This window comes from Sporobolomyces koalae (genome assembly GCF_050403365.1).
Source record: "Sporobolomyces koalae JCM15063 DNA, S_koalae_JCM15063T_v1_ctg14, whole genome shotgun sequence".
NCBI classification, from domain to species: Eukaryota; Fungi; Basidiomycota; class Microbotryomycetes; order Sporidiobolales; family Sporidiobolaceae; genus Sporobolomyces; species Sporobolomyces koalae.
Genome location: NW_027481757.1, coordinates 211,286 through 229,522, shown reverse-complemented (window position 1 = coordinate 229,522; position 18,237 = coordinate 211,286). Strand labels below are relative to the sequence as shown.

Genomic DNA, 18,237 nt, shown 5'->3' with positions numbered 1-18,237 from the left:
TATATGATACCATCTGTGATCGGAGAGAACGAAATCAAGCGAGTATCTGAAAAACAGCTCTCGGTTGTCCGGGTCCTGTCACGTGTCGAACAAAATCATGTCTTGACACCGCGGAAACCTCTCGGCTCAGGCGTCTCTCGTTCCGTTCGGACTCTTTCTCTACATCCTGTAGCAGTACATGCATCTCGACAAGGACGCGCAAGGTAGAGGAGCTGGAAAAGCTTCTTCGAGCATTCAACTCGACCGGCTCGACGCAGGTGGGGCAGACCTCAGCAAAGTCACGACAAACGCAAGCAGTACATCAAGAGGAGCACCACCACCCGTCGAGTTCGAGAGCTACCCCGACGGAGGCTTCCAGGCGTGGGTTCAAGTCGCAGCGGGATCGTTGCTGTTCTCAATTTCTCTCGGCGGGATCTACCTTTGGGGAGTGTTGCAAGAAGGGTTGGTCGCAGCTGGAGCGGGTACCGCTGCTCAACTCGCATGGGTTGGATCAGCACAGGCCTCCGTAGCGGCCGTGTTTGCGATCCCGCTCTCGAGGATCGTCTCGGCTCTCGGCGCTGTAAGTTTCGACGTCGAAGCGCTCCTCTGCTTGTCTCGTGTTCGGCAGACTCAACCTATCTAATTTACAGAGACGGTCGGCGCTTATTGGATCGCTGTTCATTACGTTGTCGCCCTTGTTGGCTTCTTTTACGACGCACAACCTGGCAGGACTCGCCCTCACGTCGGCAATCATCTTTGGCTTCAGTCAAGGCTTGATGTTCTTTGCGGCACTTCAAACTCCTCCAAGTTATTTCCTGAAACGTCGCAACGTTGCCGCGGGTTCGTTTGTCCGGTCTACAAGTCCAGGCACTGATTCTGACCTCAAAGATGACAGGCATCATTTACGCCGGAGCGGGAATTGGATCCGCGTTGTTGTCGATCGTGGTCGGCCAGTTGCTCGAACACATCTCGATCGAATGGACGTTGAGGGTTTTGAGCTTGATCTATGCTCTCGTCGCTTTCCCGAGTGCGATGGTATTACGGTCAAAACTGCCCAAGAAACCTTTCCGAACCGGAGGGCCCGTCTTTGACAAGTCAGTCGTTCCGCTCTTGCGCTCTGTGTCTTGCAGCTCGAGACCTGATGCGCAGATTCTGTCAGAGCCATGTTCAAGGACAAGCGATTTTGTTTCCTCCTGTTGGGAACTTCGATCGCATTGTTCCCGTTGTTCGTACCGCCGTTCTTCTTGCCGTTGTTCGCGACTTCGGTCGGGTTGAGTTCGACCACTTCGTCGTACCTGCTCGCGGGGTACAACTTGTCTTCGGCGGGAGGCAGGATCGCCTTCGGGTTGTTTGCCGATTCTCTCCTCGGTTCGCTCAACTCGCTCCTGTTGTGTTTGGCCATGGTCACGATCAGTACGTTGGCGATTTGGCCGTTCGCAATGACGATCGCTCCTTTGATCATTTTCGCAATCGTGAACGGGTTCTGCGGTACGAAATTCTCTCTTCCGTCTCGCTTCGAGATACTTTTTTCTACTACTGAATGCCTGACAAGCATTTTAATCATTCTAATACAGCGGGAGGATTGTTCTCGTTGATGCCGGGAGTCATCACGTCCTTGTTCGGTCAATCGAAACTGAGTGTCATCTTTTCGATGCGTGAGTCGCATTTGCTGGGTCTTTCGGGGAAAAGACGCAGAGACTGATTGAGCTATCCTTTCTTCCTAATCAGTGATCTCGGCATGGTCCTTTGGATACTTCCTCGGTTCACCGATCGCGGGTTACTTGTTGCAAGCCGGAGGTGGACCCGAGGGCGGAATCGCAGCTTTCCGAGGCAAGTCAAGCAATTCACAAGAGTATTTCCAAGTCCACTGACCGATGCACAATCGTCATGAGATAGGTGCGATTTGGTACGCGGGAGGGTTGTCGGCAGTCAGTACCGGACTGATCGCGGTGGTCAAAGCGTTGCAGGTCAAGAAGGAAAGGACAGCTGCGCAGTCGTGAAAATGTCGAATCTATTGCATTTGTCTATCCTGAAAAAGCGACAGAGTGCGCGTTGCGAACGGGGGGACGTGTCGAGAGAAAGGGAAATTTAGCGCAAAGTGCTGACGTGTAAGGCGTATACGCGTTCCAGGACACCGACACGAGTTTCGTCGTTCACTCCTTTCTCTCCCACCCTTTCCGCCTCACACCATGTTCACATTACGGCCACGGAGCCTGTACGCTCTCGCGTTTGCGGCTGTAGCCCTGCTCGCCGTAGTATCGCCTGTCGCAGCAGAGAAGGAAGAGGTTAGTCGCCTGTCCGGATTGTGGCCTCCCCCCTCCCGTCCCGCTCGCCATCATCGCACACCCTTCCCTGGGGCTAGACGCGCTGTAGAAAGTTCTTACTGACCTCTCGTACCATGTCTGTGCGTTCCACGCTCTTCGTTACCCCTTGCCACTCGTGATCTCGTCGCGACTTTCCATCACTTTCCGCCTCATTCCACGTGTCCCGTCATCTCTGCGCTCTCTGTCGGCTCTCACAGTATGGCACAGTTGTGAGTCCATATCTGTTTATAAATCCGCTTCGAGCGAGCCTTTACTGACTGATGCTGTGTCGTATAGATTGGAATCGATCTCGGAACCACGTACTCCTGCGTTGGGTGAGTTTCTGGAATCCCGCTCTTGGCGGTGCAGACGCGGCGAGCTAACGTCGCAAGAGCGAGTTTCTCAGTGTCCAAAAGAACGGTCGCGTCGAAATCATCGCCAACGACCAAGGAAACCGTATCACGCCCTCGTACGCTGGGTTCCTCCCCGGATCCGGAGAGCGAGTCGTCGGAGACGCCGCCAAGAACCAAGCCCCTTCGAACCCTACCAACACGGTCTTTGACGCGAAACGTCTCATCGGACGCAAGTTCGAAGACAAGGAGGTTCAACGCGACATGAAGCACTACCCGTTCAAACTCAAACCCGGATCGCACGGTCAACCCGTCATCGAAGTTGAAGTCGGCTCGTCCAAGCGCACGTTCACCGCCGAGGAGGTTTCGGCCATGGTCCTTGGCAAGATGAAGGAAACCGCCGAGACGTACCTCGGCAAGAAGGTCACTCACGCCGTCGTCACCGTCCCCGCCTACTTCAACGACGCCCAACGTCAAGCGACCAAGGACGCCGGTACGATCGCCGGTCTCAACGTCCTCCGTGTCGTCAACGAACCTACCGCCGCCGCGATTGCGTACGGACTCGACAAGACCGGAGGCGAGCGCACCATTATCGTGTACGACCTCGGAGGAGGAACGTTCGATGTCTCGCTCCTCTCGATCGACGACGGTGTCTTTGAAGTTCTCTCGACCGCAGGAGACACGCACTTGGGAGGTGAGGACTTTGACAACCGCGTGATCGACTACGTCGTCAAGCAGTGGAAGCGCAAGCACGACGGACAGGACATTACCAAGAACCTCAGGACGATGGGTAAACTCAAGCGTGAAGTCGAAAAGGCCAAGCGTACCCTCTCTTCGCAAATGTCGACCAAGCTCGAGATCGAATCGTTCTTCGAGGGCGAGGACTTGTCCGAGACCCTCACCCGCGCCAAGTTCGAAGAGCTCAACATGGACCTCTTCCGCAAGACGATGAAGCCCGTCGAGCAAGTCCTCAAGGATGCCGGTGTCAAGAAAGAGCAGGTTGACGACATTGTGTAAGAACACGCCACTTTCGTCACGCTCCGCATTTTTCATGATACTGATATCCATGCGAATTGCCGCTTTACAGTCTCGTTGGAGGATCCACCCGTATCCCCCGTGTTCAGGAGCTTCTCAAGGAGTACTTCAACGGCAAGGAGCCTACCAAGGGTATCAACCCCGACGAGGCTGTCGCCTACGGTGCCGCTGTTCAGGGAGGTATCCTCTCTGGCGAGGAGGGTCTTGGAGATGTTGTCCTCATTGACGTGTGCCCCCTCACTCTCGGTTCGTTCCTTTTCTTCTCAAGCTGTCGACCATGACTGTTCGTGACTAACCCGCACTATCTGTCACTCACAGGTATCGAGACGACCGGTGGTGTTTTCACCAAGCTCATCCCCCGCAACACTGTCATCCCTACCAAGAAGTCCCAAATCTTCTCTACCGCCGCCGACAACCGTCAGTCAATTCCATTGAAAGCGCGTGGTCATCCTAGATTCTGACTTTCTCGTTCTCCTCGCGCAGAACCCACCGTTCTCATCCAAGTCTATGAGGGTGAACGTGCCATGACTCGTGACAACAACCACCTCGGCAAGTTCGAGCTCAACGGTATCCCCCCTGCTCCTCGCGGAGTTCCCCAAATCGAGGTCACCTTTGAAGTCGATGCCTCTGGGTACGTTACAACTGTTCTACCCACATCTACTCGATCTCTTTTATCTCCGACTAACACGTTTGATGCTCCTGTGCAGTATCATGAAGGTCTCGGCTGCCGACAAGGGTACCGGCAAGTCGAGCTCGGTCACGATCGAGAACGACAAGGGTCGCCTCTCGCAAGCCGAAATCGATCGCATGGTTGCCGACGCCGAAAAGTTTGCCGAAGAGGACGACCTCATCAAGAAGAAGGTCGAAGCCCGCAACGCGCTCGAGAACTTGATCTACTCGATGAAGGGACAACTTTCCGACTCTGAAGGACTCGGAGGCAAACTCGAATCGAGTGACAAGAAGGAGTTGGAACAAGAGTTGAAGAAGGCACAAGATTGGCTCGACGAGTACTCGGGTTCGGCCAGTGTCGAAGACTTTGATGAACAACGTGAACAACTTCAAGCTGCGATCGCTCCTATCACTTCCAAGATTGTGAGTCGTCTCGTTTTCCTTCTCGATTATTGTTGCAACCAGGTCAGTTGCACTGACAGACATTCTGGTATTTTTGTTCCCTTCTCAGTACTCGCAAGCCGGTGGAGACGACTCCTCGTCGGGAAGTTACTCTCACGATGAGCTGTAAATAAAAAGAAGAAACTCTGGAAGATTGAAACAAGTTCGATCGAACAATGTGAAAAACTCAGGAGCGAAAGAGAGGGGAGAATGGAGGAAAGAGAAGAAAGAGGACGAAAAGAGGATGGAAGGAAATGATGTGAGAGTAGTTGGCTTGGTTCCCCTTTTTTTTTCTTTGTCAAGTCGTGCATCCTTTTCTTTCGTTTCTTTTTCCCTCGATTCGTCTCTCGCAATGCTTGAATCATCACGAAACTCGACAACGATCCTGACAAAACGAGAAGAGAGCGAGAGGTTGTGCATTTCTTTGTAGGCAGAGGTGGGTCATGATCACCACAAGAGACGATGCTCACCGTTCAGAGCGAAAGAAGAGAGACTCTAGAGACATTTCGAATCGATTACACAACGAGAGGCCCGAGAACAGGCAAGAACAACGTAGAAATAGACTGAAAGGACGAGAGGGCTTGGAACGAACAAGACGAAAAGAATAGGTCGGACGATGCAGCATAGACAGCTGGCGACAGCCGTCACAAGTACCCACTCACTGGAGAACAGAACAAGTCTGAAAGTCAGTAATAGATTTCGAGTCACGTCGAGAGTGAAAAATTTCGCTACTGACGATATTTGTTGTCGAGTCGACTTCGATCGTAGGGACTACATGTTCTCTCGACACTTGATAAGTATCTGTGAAGTATCTCGGCGAAAGGCCATACAAAAGGAGAGAGAACATACCGATACTGCTCATGAATTTGAGGAACACCACGAGGTACTGATCGACGCGCAGGCCTTCGACAACAGTTTCTTCACCTGATACTGCCGCGGCTTCTTCCTTCTTGATCGAGCTCTTGGAAGACGATCCACTGAACCATCTACTGCCACCTTTCTTGACGTCCCCTGAACCTCCTTCAACCTTGTCGACTCGAGAAGAAGAAGATCGCTCCTGTTGTTGCTGCTGTTGCTGGAGTTGTTTGACATTGCGGTCCATACGTTCGATAAACGTCTTCATGACGTTCGAGTGTTTGCAAGGGTGTACGGAAGCGATCGAGAGCGATGGAGAATGCGGGAATGGTTCGATCGTGACGGTCTTCATCGCATGGTCCGAGCTGACGTCCGACAATGCCGACTGAGGAGGGAGCGGTCGTTTTTGCTGTTCAAAAGTTCACAAACACGAGCCTGAGTGAGACTGGAACCAAACGAGAGAGGGAAGCAAGATTTGAGGAAACGAAGGGTTTCTCGTAAGCTTACCTCGTCGTACCCGAGCAACCACATCCGAGGGGTTTGGTAGTATTTGTCATACGTGATCATGCAGTCGTACGTTCTGATCTGAACGAGGTTGCTGTCCGCTCTGATCCCGTTCCTCTGGTTGCATCAGTCTTGCGCCTGTTCTACGCATGCGCATGGAGAGGAGAATCTCACCCGGTAGAGTAGTCTGAAGGGCCAACGTTGACAGCCGCGTCATCGTCTTCCTCGCCTTCAGGTTGAACGAGCCCAAACTCTTGACCTTGCAGGTCATCATCCATGTCTGGGATCTCGTCCATATCAGGAATATCGTTCGCATCGTCGATCGAGACGTTGCCCATCCCGTGTTCGAGTGAATTTGTTGTGTGGGATCCGTCAAGATCTGGGATTTCTCCAATTGTTGGAATGTCGGTACTTTCCGCTCCTTTCGAATCTGTGCGATCCCGAATCGGACGTCAGCTGGTAGCATAAGTTATTACAGAGGCTCATTACAGGAAGAGGGAGTTACCGATCGAGTTGGCGTGGGTCGCAACCCATTCGTCTTCAGCGGCGCCGTCTTGTTCAGAGGCGAAATTCATCATCATTTCGGTATATTCTTCCGGTCCTCCGGCCGTGTGCTGTTGCTGACCGAGTTGAGATACCCGCCGGAGACAAGGGACTATCGATGGTAGCGTCAAGATTCAGCTTTGGACGAAGAACAGGAGATGCGAGAGATAGGGAAGGGGTCACCATTGCGCGAAATGAGGTACTGCTTGTCGGCACGGAGAAACTCTCTCCGTTTCGTCGCGTGTCCCGCTTCCCAAGTCCAGGTGGGGAACTTGTAACTGAGGAAGTCTCCTGCGGCAACAAACTCTTCTGGAGTCAAGCGACCAGTTTCTTTGAATTTCGAGTCTCGAAGGACTGGAGAGAGATAGTCTCGAACAGCCCAAAAGTGGGTCTGTTGCGGTGGAATCGAGACGGACGGCAGAGCGCGAGCGGAGAGTGGGGGCGAGCATCGATGGGTCAGCTACAATCCACGCTAGGAGGGAACTATGATTACACACCTGAATAGATCCAAGCATCGTAGTATTGGCAGAGTCAGCTCTTGGAGAGTATGGGACGCAAACGACAGAAAGGCAAGAGACGCGTCGCGCCTTGTCCGTTCGCTTATACCGCTTACCCCTCGTTATGAGCGACTCTCGCCTATGCATACGGCAGTGCTGCACTTCACTATATTGCGTGGAATCAAGCGCGTCCTTCGACTGCGCCAAGTGGATTGTGCTCGCCGTCGTCATCGTTCAACTCCCGCCGCCCTCCTCGCTCTCGCGCTCTTCCAAAGACGGCCCATAGCGAGCGATCCAGAGCTTTACCTGCTGCAAGGCGTATTCTAAGCTTGACGTCATCTCGAGAGCGAGCCTCGCATTTCCTCTGCTCGACCCTGCACTCGGGACTATGGTACGATACAAGCGGCAATTTCTGCCGAGGGCAAGCACGCGCTGGCGTCTGCTAAACCTACTCAAGTAGAATCCGTCTCAGTTCATCTCGCTCGCTTCGGCGCTACCTCACAGCGAGAGTGCAGGGGCGGGTTGCCGCGCTGCTTTCGCTGCGACACCAAAGTTGACTTGATCTTCAAAGAGACAGGGATTGATCTCACAGAAGGATACGAACGAGTGGTCTGAGATACAAGATCCTAACTCGGACAGATGGACAAGACACGGTCTGGACAAGCAAGATTGAAGGAGGAGCGTGTCAAGGGAATGTGCGTCGGGGGAAAGGAGGCCGAAAAACGGAGTCCGAAAAAGATGATTCGGAAGAAGGCACGAACCATGCGACCGCGAAAGTCCCGCTCATTCAACCGCGCTGGTTCTGGTCGAGATCTCTATGGCGGCCAGGTGACTTGACACGCTTGCTTCCGATGACGTACGAGTCCTGAAACCAGCTGAACCGGCGAAGAGAGTGCTCGGCCCCGTCGACGGAAGAGTCGATTGTCGTGCGCACGGTGTTGTGCTCGCTCCCACTCGGCCCTTGACTCCATCGGGGGAGTCTGCTCAACAGTGTCGGCCTTAGTGAGAGCTTTTCAACCTGCTCTCTTCCTTTGTCTACTCACCACTCCCTATCCGGCTGTCATGTCTTTTTTTCACCATCATCTTTTACCGGCCGGTGATCCTTTTGCATCGTACTTGATTGGATCGGCTGAAGATCTCAAATTCAGAGTCAAACGATTCTACCGATTCTGGATCGAAAAGGTTGTTCCGCCGGAAGGGGGTGCTGTTTCGCCAGAGGAAATCAGGATCGAAATCGATTGCAATGACTTTGCGCCAGGTTCGCTTTCGATTTTTATACACTCTCGCGTCGGGACTGACGGCCTTTACAGATCCGTCCGGTATCTCCGGTGGGCTCCAGGCCTCTGGAGCTGTTTTGCCAGTTTACTACCACTATGACGCTTGGCAACTACACGGTTCCATCATCAAAAGCCCTCAGGAGCCGGAGCCATATACCCGAACACAAGGCGTACCTCAGAATAAGACGCGCACGGAAAGAACTGAGCTCAAGTGGAAGAACGGTCGGAAGGCTCTGAAGTGGCAAAAAGAGGGCACCAAGAATCCCATTCCCCTCCCCGAGGTCACGTGTTTCCCCTGCCGCATCCAACTCTTGCCTGCTTATCGACAGGATGCGAATGCTGAGAAAAATATGGAAGCCTGGCTGGGTTCGCCTTCCGCGTCTTTTGAGATAAAGCCTGGTCAGTTGAGCCAATCAGGTTCCAAGAGCGCAACCATGCTGATGCCGACGCTCTCGGGGTTTCGTCAGATCGCGGAAGCGGATTTGACCGTTGGACCCCGCTCAAGCCGCTGCCAGAGTTACAGGTAGAGGACGGACAAGGCAATTCATCTACACTTGTCGTGTCAGGCTTCAAGCTGGAAGTGGTCGACAATGGAGTTACCTTGGGAGACTGGAAGGTAGGATTCATCGTCGTACGAGAAGCGAACGGAGACTATAGACCTTGGGGTAAAGGAGACGTGAGTCTCTTTCCCGATTTTTCGCCATACAAACCTGCCCCTCTGATTGGCATTCCTCGCGACAGGACTTCTATCCTTTCGCCCGCTTACAAGCAGGTCAGGCTCTTCCGATTTCTAGCGCTCTTGAGCACTGGTCATCACAGCCTACGCTGGGAGCCGGAGACGACCCCTCGCGCCTTGGAGGAGATCAGGAGGGGTATGACATGGACGAGCGTCAAGCGCCCCATGGCCATGGCAATCGTCCACGGCACTTGTTGCCGCCCATGAGAACTTCGCCACCTCCCCATTTTCATCCTCATGCAAGTTTCGACATTCTTCCGGTTGCTGGCTCGCTGCTGACTGTGCGCGTCACCTTGACAGTATCAAGCAGAGCAGGCTATGTCTACAGTGGACGAATACAACCCTTTGCGCCTTGGAGGAGATCAGGAGGGGTATGGCATGGACGAGCGTCAAGCGCCCCATGGCCATGGCAATCGTCCACAGCACCTGTTGCCGCCCATGAGAACTTCGCCACCTCCCCGTTATCATCCTCATGCAAGTCTCGACATTCTTCCAGTTGCTGGCTCGCTGCTGACTGTGCGCGTCACCTTGACAGTATCCGCAAGCAGGACAGGCTCGCCCTATTCCAAGTGTTCCTCGACACCCACAGCATGTGCCTGGGCACGAACGCGACCCTCCCCGCGTTCCAGGATTCCGAGAGCTGACTCGCGCGGTCGAAGGTCAAGCGCCCTCCGACAATCATGGATTACGACATGACTGGAAATGCCTGTGAGACCTGAGCCACCCAAGAGTGACGATTATGCAAGTCGAGACATTGTCCCAGTTGTTTGCCCGATGCTGATAGCACTACCTTCACAGTATGTTACGCGCAGATTGCCTTTGCCCAATCCCAACGTAATGTCGTCTTTCATTCGATGTCGTCTCATATAGCACTGACAGATATGCTCGATGGCGGAGCTCAGCAGCAAACTCGTGATTTGCACGGGCAGCAGCGTTCCTTGTCGCACCGACAGGGTGTCATATACGGAGGGGCTCGCGCACGCTCTCTTCTCCGAGGAGGAGTCCCCGGACTGAGCCGTCGAAAACGCCGTTGGCCCAGCGATCTTGCCAATGTGTTTCTATCAAAGCTTGCGAAATATTTCGTTCTTCCTGTTCCCCGTCAGATTCTCGGCCTCTTTTCGTTTTGTTTCTGTTCTTGCGCTTCAGCTTTTCTGTCCTTTGTCCTGATATCGTTTCTCCCTTTGCCACGGACAATCTATGCCACCCTTCTTAGAATGAATTCAGGGGCTCGGATGAAGCAATATTGACGCGCGCGAACGCGAGTGAGTATAAGAGTGCTTCGTGCTCTCGCTTATCGAACAAACGCGAAATCACTGTATCTCAAACAAGTGCTTGGGACGTCGCATCGCGGCGAGCAAGCACGGTGCAGCGACTCTGACAACAATACGCGTCTTCGCACGAGTCTCTTCAGCCGGTCGAGATGCCGATTCCTCCAGCTCTGTACGGTTGGTTCAAGTCGAATTACCCCAGCGTCGTCTTCAACGAGGATTGGCTCGGAGCCTGTGTCGACTATCTCCAAGTCAGTTCGCGCATCTCTGCGGACCCTCGCTTCCCTCTTAAGGCACCTGGGGGAAGCTGACTGACACAGCGGGCTTCCTCTTGCTATGGCAGGAGACTGAAGAACAATGTAAATCGCAAACCTCGGTCCTGATCAAATCGGTCGAAACGCAACTGTTGTCTTCTGACCTTGCAACTTCCATCTCACTCGCTTCCCTCGTTCCCAACAAAACGATTTTGTCTTCGGCACACTCGAACAACAAGAACCGTGGTGAACCTCGCACGAAGTTGTTCGAGAGTTCGAGAGGCAACAAGGCCAAAGGATGGTTGTTCCAGGTCCAAACGATCGACGATGCGAGCCACTCGGCATCAAGCTTGATTCAGGTTTTGCAAGATAAACGCGACTGGGACAAACTGCACACCATGTCGGGTCATGGAGGAGGGAGGGACATGCGTCTCGACGACGATGACGATTTGCAACAAGGACGAGACATTACTGCCGACGAGGAAGAAAAGATGATCCTCGCTGGGGGTAACGGCAAAGAACCCAAGTTTCCGAGAGGCAGTACGAAACTCGTCCTCTCCGATGGCAGCAATTTCGTCAACGCGTTCGAATTACAGCGGATTCAAGGGTTTGGACTCGAGGAGCTCCGACTCGGTACCAAGGTAGGCTTCTCCGGTCTCGATTGGGCTGTTGCCAGAGACGAGTAGCTTATCGCTCGCGTGAAATCGCACAGTTGTTGCTTCACGACGTTCCGTTCGTCAACGGATGTCTCCTCTTGACCCCTGAAAACACGACGGTCAAAGGTCACGATGTCGAAGAGCTCGAGCAATTCCGTGACTGGACGCTTGAGAACGTGTTTCGGCAGAGATTGCAGTAGGTTCAGGCTTCTTTGCGCGAATTTTGCGTGCGAGACTTAGGGCTCCACTGACTTTTGCTCACATTGTTGCCTACAGGATGGACCCTCTGCCTCAACCCGAAGCAGCTCCTATCGGACTGGGAGCACAAGTCGACGATCAACAGTACGAACAACCGAAACCGAAACCGCAAGATTCTTCGGAAGACTTTTTCCAAGGCCAAAACGAGGACCTCTTGCTCCTTGACGAAGACGACATCGACTATGATGCGCTTGAACAAGAAGCCATCTCGAAATCGCAACAGCAGCCGAAGTCTCAGGCTCAACAGCCTTGGGACGACGAGGACGGCGACGAAGAGTGGGATGTGATGAATGAGATTGAACAACGACAACAAATACCACGGCAGAAGCAGCAGCCAGAGCCACGCGCTGCAGCAGCCAAAAAGGCAAAGACTGTCGTCAAGGCCGACCCCAGGTCGAGCGGGCGCGTGACCCGGAGCTCGCCGTGCCGCACAAAAGCTGATTCCGTCGAAGTGCTGGAGTTGGATTCGGATGATGACCGTGGCGCCAGCGTGCGGGTAACGGTCGCCAAGAGGCCAAGGAGAGGACCAGCGAAGGTCAACCAGGAAACGGGAGATGCGGACGTCCTCGAAATCAGTGATTGAGCGGTCGTTCAGGTATCGATTCGAAGGAGTTCTGCCCGTCGATACGTATGGAAATTGTGGTTGTCCTGTTGTTGTGCAATTTTAGATGGAGCCTCCTGTCGCCAATAAACCCATTAGTATTCTGGCGAGAGTGACCAGCGAGGAGCCAGGCCGCTCACCCTCGAGGGAACGGACCTCATACGAGCGAGAATTGGCAAAGTTGCTCGGGATATCATGCGTCCTCGTCGTCTTCGCGATCCTCGATAAAGCCCACGAGGACTTTCATGACTCGCTCCTGTCGTTTTAGAATTGTAAGGTCGCGAGTTGCTTGGAAAGTCGGTACGCCCATCTAGGTGAGCGAGACGAGAAGTGCAACAGTCAGGCACTAGCCAGGCGGCCAACAAGCGGAAGACGGGACTGACGGCTCTAAGCGATTCTTGCTGGCTCGTCTGCAGTTTCTCCCATCGCTTGAGAGTCGACTTGTCCCATTCCTTCAGCTTCATTGTCCTAAGTTGCGCACTGGTGATCAGAAGAGGCATGTCGTCAGTCCATGGCGAGGCTTTCGTCTGGTTGAGCGCGTAATCTGACCTGAGACCTTCGCGAGTCGCTTCTTGCTCCAAGCGGTTCCGTTCGTCCTTCATTCGCAGTTCCCAGTTTTTCTGTTGATCCCACAGCGCTTCTATGCGGTCGAGGAAAGTCTTGTCCAGCGCTAGCGAATGGAGGATGGGCAGACTCTCGGGAAACGTCAAATCGGACACATCCTTCGTGCGGCTCGTGTTCGCAGGGAGTCCCGAAGAGGCTGCAGTGTCTGGAAGCGCGGTGAGCGAGCTGAGGAGTGCGTCGAGTTGGGCCTGGGATGGTATCGCGGTTGAATGATCGCTGTAGGCGCTGGCGTCGGGAGCCGCAGCTGGTTGCTGAGGTGGCACAGCGGGAGCGTCCTGTTGCTGTCGTAAAGACGCGAGCAGGCTCTCGAGGTCGTTCTGGTCCATTCCGGAACGCTGACTGGTGGGGCGCGTGAAGCGGTGGAGCCGATTGCGGATCCGGATCTCGCTCGCTGATCATGATCATGGGGCGCTTCTCTCTCTCTCACCATCGCCATACATACGCTCGTCGTCCTTCTTACCAAGCGCTATGCTCAGAAGTCGGGGTTTCGCAAGTCTCTTTGCCATCGGCTCGAACGGGTGCGAGCACGTGCCGTCCGGCTCGTCTGCGCCGGCTATTTCCAACCCGTTCTTTATTTTTAGCTTCGTTTGCTTGTTGAGCCCGTCGCGCATACGGCATCTCACGTGCAGCATGTCCACCATGCGGGGCCAGCCAATGCCACCCCTTCGTGCCGGATCTTTCGGTTTTTCTCCTTCTTTATCAGCTCTGGCTCGCACGTTCCGTCGCCTTTCGCCTTTGGGATTTCCCAAACTGTCGCTACCACTCTCGCAGCAGCTCACGTCGAACGTGGTACCATTGCATCTCCATAGGAACGCCGCGAGTCCGACTCTTTTTCCTTCGCCACAGTCTATACGCTCGACACGATCATGAGCGCCGTTCTGACCCACTCCGGCTCGAACGACTCTGTCGATAACGATGACAAGATTCGCTCGTTGCCCTCGAGCGACAAGGGTGAAGCTTTCGACACCGATGTCGTTGCCGAACAGTCGCAACGAGAGAAGGTTTCGAGCATTTTCACGCTCATCGGCTCTGGATTTGCCCTCATCTCGGATGGACTCCAGAACAACATCATGGTGAGCGGGAAGTGGCATACTGGGAGAGCCTGACCTCGAATGCTGAAACCCGGTTGTTCCGCTTCAGACTTTGACCAATGTCCTGTTCGCCCAACTCTACGGACCCAAACTCTACACGCCTGATCGATCAACCCAAGTCAGCAACAGTCTCACGGTCGGAACCATCATCGGTCAGATCACAATCGGTCTCTTGTGCGATTACAAAGGCCGCAAGTGGGGGATCGTTTTGTCGACTGTGTGCATTTGCGTTGGTGTCATCCTCGCGACGGCCGCACACGGTTCGGGCGACAACCTCGAGCGGAATTTTGCTGGCTTCATCTGGTTCATGACCGTGGCTAGGGGATTGACCGGCATTGGAGTCGGTGGCGAATATCCGAGTTCGAGCTTGTCGTCTGGTGAAGCCGCAAACGAACGTATGCAGTCGCAACGAGGTCCGATCTTTATCCTTGTGACCGTATGTCTCGAGTCCTCCCGCCACTCTTTGATTGCGCTCACATTTCTTTACTCTACGGTATTGCAGAACTTGGTGCTGTCCTTCGGTGGAGTGTTTGCTTCATCGCTGTACCTGATCGTGTTTGAAGCTGCTGGCGGCGTCAACGCGCATTTGCCGACAGTCTGGAGAACAGTCTTTGGGATCTCTGTTTTGCCACGTGAGTATCTCGAATGTGTCCCTCCTTTCATTGCCAGGCGCAAGCTCACTTACATGACGACACCGTCTACAGCTCTGATCGTGTTTATCTTCCGTTTGCGCATGCTCAACTCGAAACTGTATCGCAAGGGTGCGATTCAGCGCTCGGTCCCTTACCCTCTCGTCATCCGTTACTACTGGAAAAGCGTAAGCTTTCCAAGCTTGCTTCCCGGCGCCCGAAACCGGAGCACTAATCGCTCGTGCCGACAGCTCATTGGAACCGCCGGCGCTTGGTTCCTCTACGATTTCGTTACCTGTCGGTTCTTTCCCCTCAGCTCCTACTTCGGCCCGGAAACTGATAGGTTGTGACCTGCGACAGTCCCCAATGGAGTTTTCTCGGGTTCGATTATCGCCAACATTGTTAAGGCCAAGGGCAAGGAGAAGATCCGCAAGACTGCAGAATGGCAACTTTTGCTCTCGACACTCGCACTTCCCGGATGTATCGTCGGCGCTCTCATCGTCAATCGACTTGGTCGACGCAATCTCAGTGAGCACTGTCGTACGAGTTCTGTGCGTTTTGGGGTTACCTATTTAATCGTTGCCTGTTGCTCGGCTCCAGTGATCCTCGGTTTCTCGGGCTACCTCTTGATTGGTCTGATCGTCGGAATCGCGTATCCAAAGCGTCAGTCTCAAGCTTTCTCTTTCTTTGCCTCGTGCTTGCACTGACGTTTGGGGTCTTGTCGCAGTCTCGCAACCATCGCACGTCGGGATTTTCATCTTCTTGTACGGCCTCCTCGGCACATTCGGTCCGTTGCCCTCTTACTGCTGTCCAAGATATCCGCAGCGCGCTGAACTCTGTTTGACCCTATTGAAAGGAAACCTCGGTCCTGGAAACACGCTCGGATTGACTTCTGCCGAGTCGTACGCCACTGCAGTACGCGGTACCTGCTGTACGTCGATTGATACACCAAAATCTCTCATGGCGTATGTAGTACATCTCTGATTTCGAGGCGTGTTTAGATGGATTTTCTGCAGCGGTCGGGAAAGCCGGAGCGGTGATTGGAACCCAAACTTTCACTCCGATCAAGATTCAGTAAGCTTGAACTTTTCTCCTCGTCTTGATCTTTCTCTTCTTTCTTCCCGATTCTCTGAGCTGATCGTTCTTGCCTTTCTCGTGTAGTCTGGGTCAAAGATACACCTTCATCATTGCAGCGTGCTGTGGTCTCGCCGGAATCCTCGTCGCTTACTTCTTTATCCGGAACGAGTACGTCTCACCCCTGGATCTCGTTACGAGGTACCGTTTCGTAATACTCGACTGACCAAGTATTTCGAATGTATGACAGCCTCGGAGGAGATTTGGCCGATGAAGATACAAAGTTTGAAGCGTACCTGCGTGCCAACGGTTGGGAAGGACAGATCGGTGCGATCGAACAGGAAGGGTTGGAAAAAGTCGATCAACATGATCAACGGATCGAACAGGTCGAGTTTGACAATGTTCGAAACAAGTAAAGGAGGCATTCGAGCAAAGCTCTTTGTCCTAGGGTTTCAACTGGTAATGGATGTACAATTCGAGGTTATCGCTTTGTACCTGGAATATGGAAAAATCTCGGAGGTATGTAGTGCGACGTAAAAAGGAGAGAGACAAGCGAGGTTGTATGTGATCGTGTAGTGACCACTGATACACGAGTCAAACCGAAAGGATACATTCTACATGCGATGCGACGAGGTGGGGGAGCTGACCCTCAAGACGGGGAGGGGACCCGTATGATCGAAAGAGGGTTGGACTGCATGACCGGTCAGGGGAAGGTGTTCGGTCGAGCCTCTAAAAGAAGCGTTCGAAATTGCGCCATCGTAATGGTGGTATGGAGACGAGGACGAAGTAGGGTAGCCGAAATTAGGTGGCGGCGGATATGCTTGATCGTGGTACGGGTCGTCTGCACAAAATTGCACCGTCAGACTCGCAGTGTGCACATTTTGCGTTTCTGCAAAAGATGATCCGACATACAATATGAGCCATGGTGCGGACTGTCCGTGACGATCGTGTGACCCGAATAATCGCCATCGTACGAAGAATCAAAGTACTGGGTCTCGTTGGCATCGTGTCTCGCGCCGAGTGGCGGCGAGTCCTCGCTTCGCTCACTTCCTTCGTCTTTCTCCATCTCGATTCCGGCTCGACCAGTTCGTCGGGTCGAGGCTGGGTTCAGAGTTGACAATCCGGCCGACACTGTCTGACCGTCTGGTTGGAGTTCAGGCCATTTGATCTCGTCGACATCTCCATCGAGGGTGTCGAACCGTCGTTGCGTGCACCGCCACAGTACGAGGATCGCGCCCAGCAGCACCGCAACGCCCTGATATAGGATGCGACCTTCGGTCAGCGTCAAAGCTGGGGATGGACAGCTGAGAAAGAGAGAGCCCTACTCCGACGACTCCGCCAATGATCCCCCAAGTTTTGCCCGAGGGACCGCTGCTGTCGTTTTGTTTACCAGCGACGGCGCTCGCGCTCTGCGAGAGCATCGTCGAGTGAGAGCCGTCGGCATTCGTCATTATCGAAGTGATGGTAACGATCACTTGCGTAGCTGAGCGCAGAGTGATATGAGGGTCAAAGCTCGGCATGGCTGCGAGCGTGGTAGGCGAACTGAGGGAGTCAACTGACCTGACGACTTGTCCTTTGCGACGGTATCGGACGATGCATCTGGAAGAGTGCTCAGGGCGGGTACTGACGCTGGAATGCCACACATACACGGCATGGGACTGTCAGTCTCGGCGGCTTCAACTGCTTCCTTCGCCTGAACCAAATTCTAGTCTTCCTTCGATCAACAAGTCGCATAGTCCTCTTCGTCGCCAGCCTATCTCCCCACATCGACGCCGAGAGATCGCGTCGGATAGAAGTTCACTAACCCGAACCTGCGGTCGCCAGATTGCTCGCACCCATCGCACTCGTCGTCGGCGTGCTCGATGTGAGCCCTCCCAAGATTGGAATGTTTAATGCTGGCGTCGACGTCGCGCTTCTCGAGGGTGGGGCGAGCACAGGCGTCGACGCGGCAGGAGCGGAACTTGCGGGCAACGCAGCAGCAGTCGTGCCCGCGGCAGCAGCGGTGGCCATCGGGACCGTCGCCGCAGCTGTAGGTTCAGCTGCAGCCGTCGATGCCTCGGGTCTCAGTCCCTGCCCGCCGCCAAAGATGCCGCCGAACGCTCCACCTTCCTGGCGTCTGTCAATCCGAACATGTCGTCCGTCGCCTCTCGGGACGCGTTCGAGTCGAGCCTGTACGCGTTGAGGGTCGTATGCGAGCAAGACAAGCACGCACAGCGCGTACAGCCGTGTAAACCGTGACATGTTCGGAAGCGAGTACAAGCCGAAGAAGAGGATGAGGGGGAGGGGGAGTGACGAAAACGGCTTCTAGTATCTCAGTACGCAGCGAAAGGAGTTTGCACACGATGTGACGGAAATGTACAGGACGCAAGCACGCGTCCATGCGAAAATGCACCTCGCGCGATAGCTCGAACGTCCTGCAGGACGCAAGGAGTGAAATCTCGGTCCTGCGCGCCCCCTGCGTGTCGACCGGGGCAGTCTACGACACGCTCGTAGTGGACGCTTTGCGTAACTACAAGCCCCGGCATGTCGCGACCCAGGAGGCTCGTCTCTGTCAATCCGCCTCGAGCTCAACTAAAATGTTCATTTCCTTTTC

At 54.0% G+C, this 18,237-nt stretch overlaps 7 protein-coding genes across 7 annotated transcripts; 4 read left to right on the top strand and 3 right to left on the bottom strand.

Moving 5' to 3' along the window:
- Nucleotides 1–178: 178 nt before the first annotated feature.
- JCM15063_000540 (uncharacterized protein) lies at nt 179–1,979 on the top strand (the record flags this gene model as incomplete). The annotated part of the gene is made up of 7 exons (XM_076678458.1): nt 179–559; nt 630–819; nt 875–1,073; nt 1,139–1,467; nt 1,554–1,634; nt 1,708–1,809; nt 1,876–1,979. The coding sequence occupies 7 exons, from the start codon at nt 179–181 to the stop codon at nt 1,977–1,979; spliced, it is 1,386 nt and encodes a 461-aa protein (XP_076534441.1).
- Nucleotides 1,980–2,168: 189 nt separating this feature from the next.
- KAR2 (Hsp70 family ATPase KAR2) lies at nt 2,169–4,907 on the top strand (the record flags this gene model as incomplete). Its single annotated transcript, XM_076678457.1, has 8 exons — nt 2,169–2,264; nt 2,580–2,617; nt 2,689–3,645; nt 3,720–3,913; nt 3,986–4,084; nt 4,151–4,298; nt 4,375–4,759; nt 4,848–4,907. 8 exons carry the CDS (start codon nt 2,169–2,171, stop codon nt 4,905–4,907), a joined length of 1,977 nt encoding a protein of 658 aa, XP_076534440.1.
- A 528-nt stretch (nt 4,908–5,435) lies between these two features.
- Nucleotides 5,436–7,194, bottom strand: ATG3 (Atg3p; the record flags this gene model as incomplete). The annotated part of the gene is made up of 8 exons (XM_076678456.1): nt 5,436–5,438; nt 5,514–5,548; nt 5,627–6,041; nt 6,140–6,239; nt 6,311–6,566; nt 6,642–6,791; nt 6,863–7,070; nt 7,177–7,194. 8 exons carry the CDS (start codon nt 7,192–7,194, stop codon nt 5,436–5,438), a joined length of 1,185 nt encoding a protein of 394 aa, XP_076534439.1.
- Nucleotides 7,195–10,609: 3,415 nt separating this feature from the next.
- JCM15063_000537 (uncharacterized protein) lies at nt 10,610–12,208 on the top strand (the record flags this gene model as incomplete). Its single annotated transcript, XM_076678455.1, has 4 exons — nt 10,610–10,708; nt 10,801–11,352; nt 11,424–11,563; nt 11,644–12,208. 4 exons carry the CDS (start codon nt 10,610–10,612, stop codon nt 12,206–12,208), a joined length of 1,356 nt encoding a protein of 451 aa, XP_076534438.1.
- Nucleotides 12,209–12,419: 211 nt separating this feature from the next.
- Nucleotides 12,420–13,176, bottom strand: JCM15063_000536 (uncharacterized protein; the record flags this gene model as incomplete). The annotated part of the gene is made up of 3 exons (XM_076678454.1): nt 12,420–12,536; nt 12,610–12,706; nt 12,776–13,176. 3 exons carry the CDS (start codon nt 13,174–13,176, stop codon nt 12,420–12,422), a joined length of 615 nt encoding a protein of 204 aa, XP_076534437.1.
- A 540-nt stretch (nt 13,177–13,716) lies between these two features.
- JCM15063_000535 (uncharacterized protein) lies at nt 13,717–16,060 on the top strand (the record flags this gene model as incomplete). The annotated part of the gene is made up of 12 exons (XM_076678453.1): nt 13,717–13,923; nt 13,991–14,377; nt 14,444–14,573; nt 14,646–14,758; nt 14,822–14,867; nt 14,931–15,098; nt 15,171–15,233; nt 15,298–15,357; nt 15,427–15,501; nt 15,572–15,644; nt 15,732–15,815; nt 15,895–16,060. The coding sequence occupies 12 exons, from the start codon at nt 13,717–13,719 to the stop codon at nt 16,058–16,060; spliced, it is 1,572 nt and encodes a 523-aa protein (XP_076534436.1).
- Nucleotides 16,061–16,258: 198 nt separating this feature from the next.
- JCM15063_000534 (uncharacterized protein) lies at nt 16,259–17,885 on the bottom strand (the record flags this gene model as incomplete). Its single annotated transcript, XM_076678452.1, has 5 exons — nt 16,259–16,485; nt 16,557–16,899; nt 16,970–17,127; nt 17,205–17,273; nt 17,450–17,885. 5 exons carry the CDS (start codon nt 17,883–17,885, stop codon nt 16,259–16,261), a joined length of 1,233 nt encoding a protein of 410 aa, XP_076534435.1.
- Between the last annotated feature and the right edge of the window lie 352 nt (nt 17,886–18,237).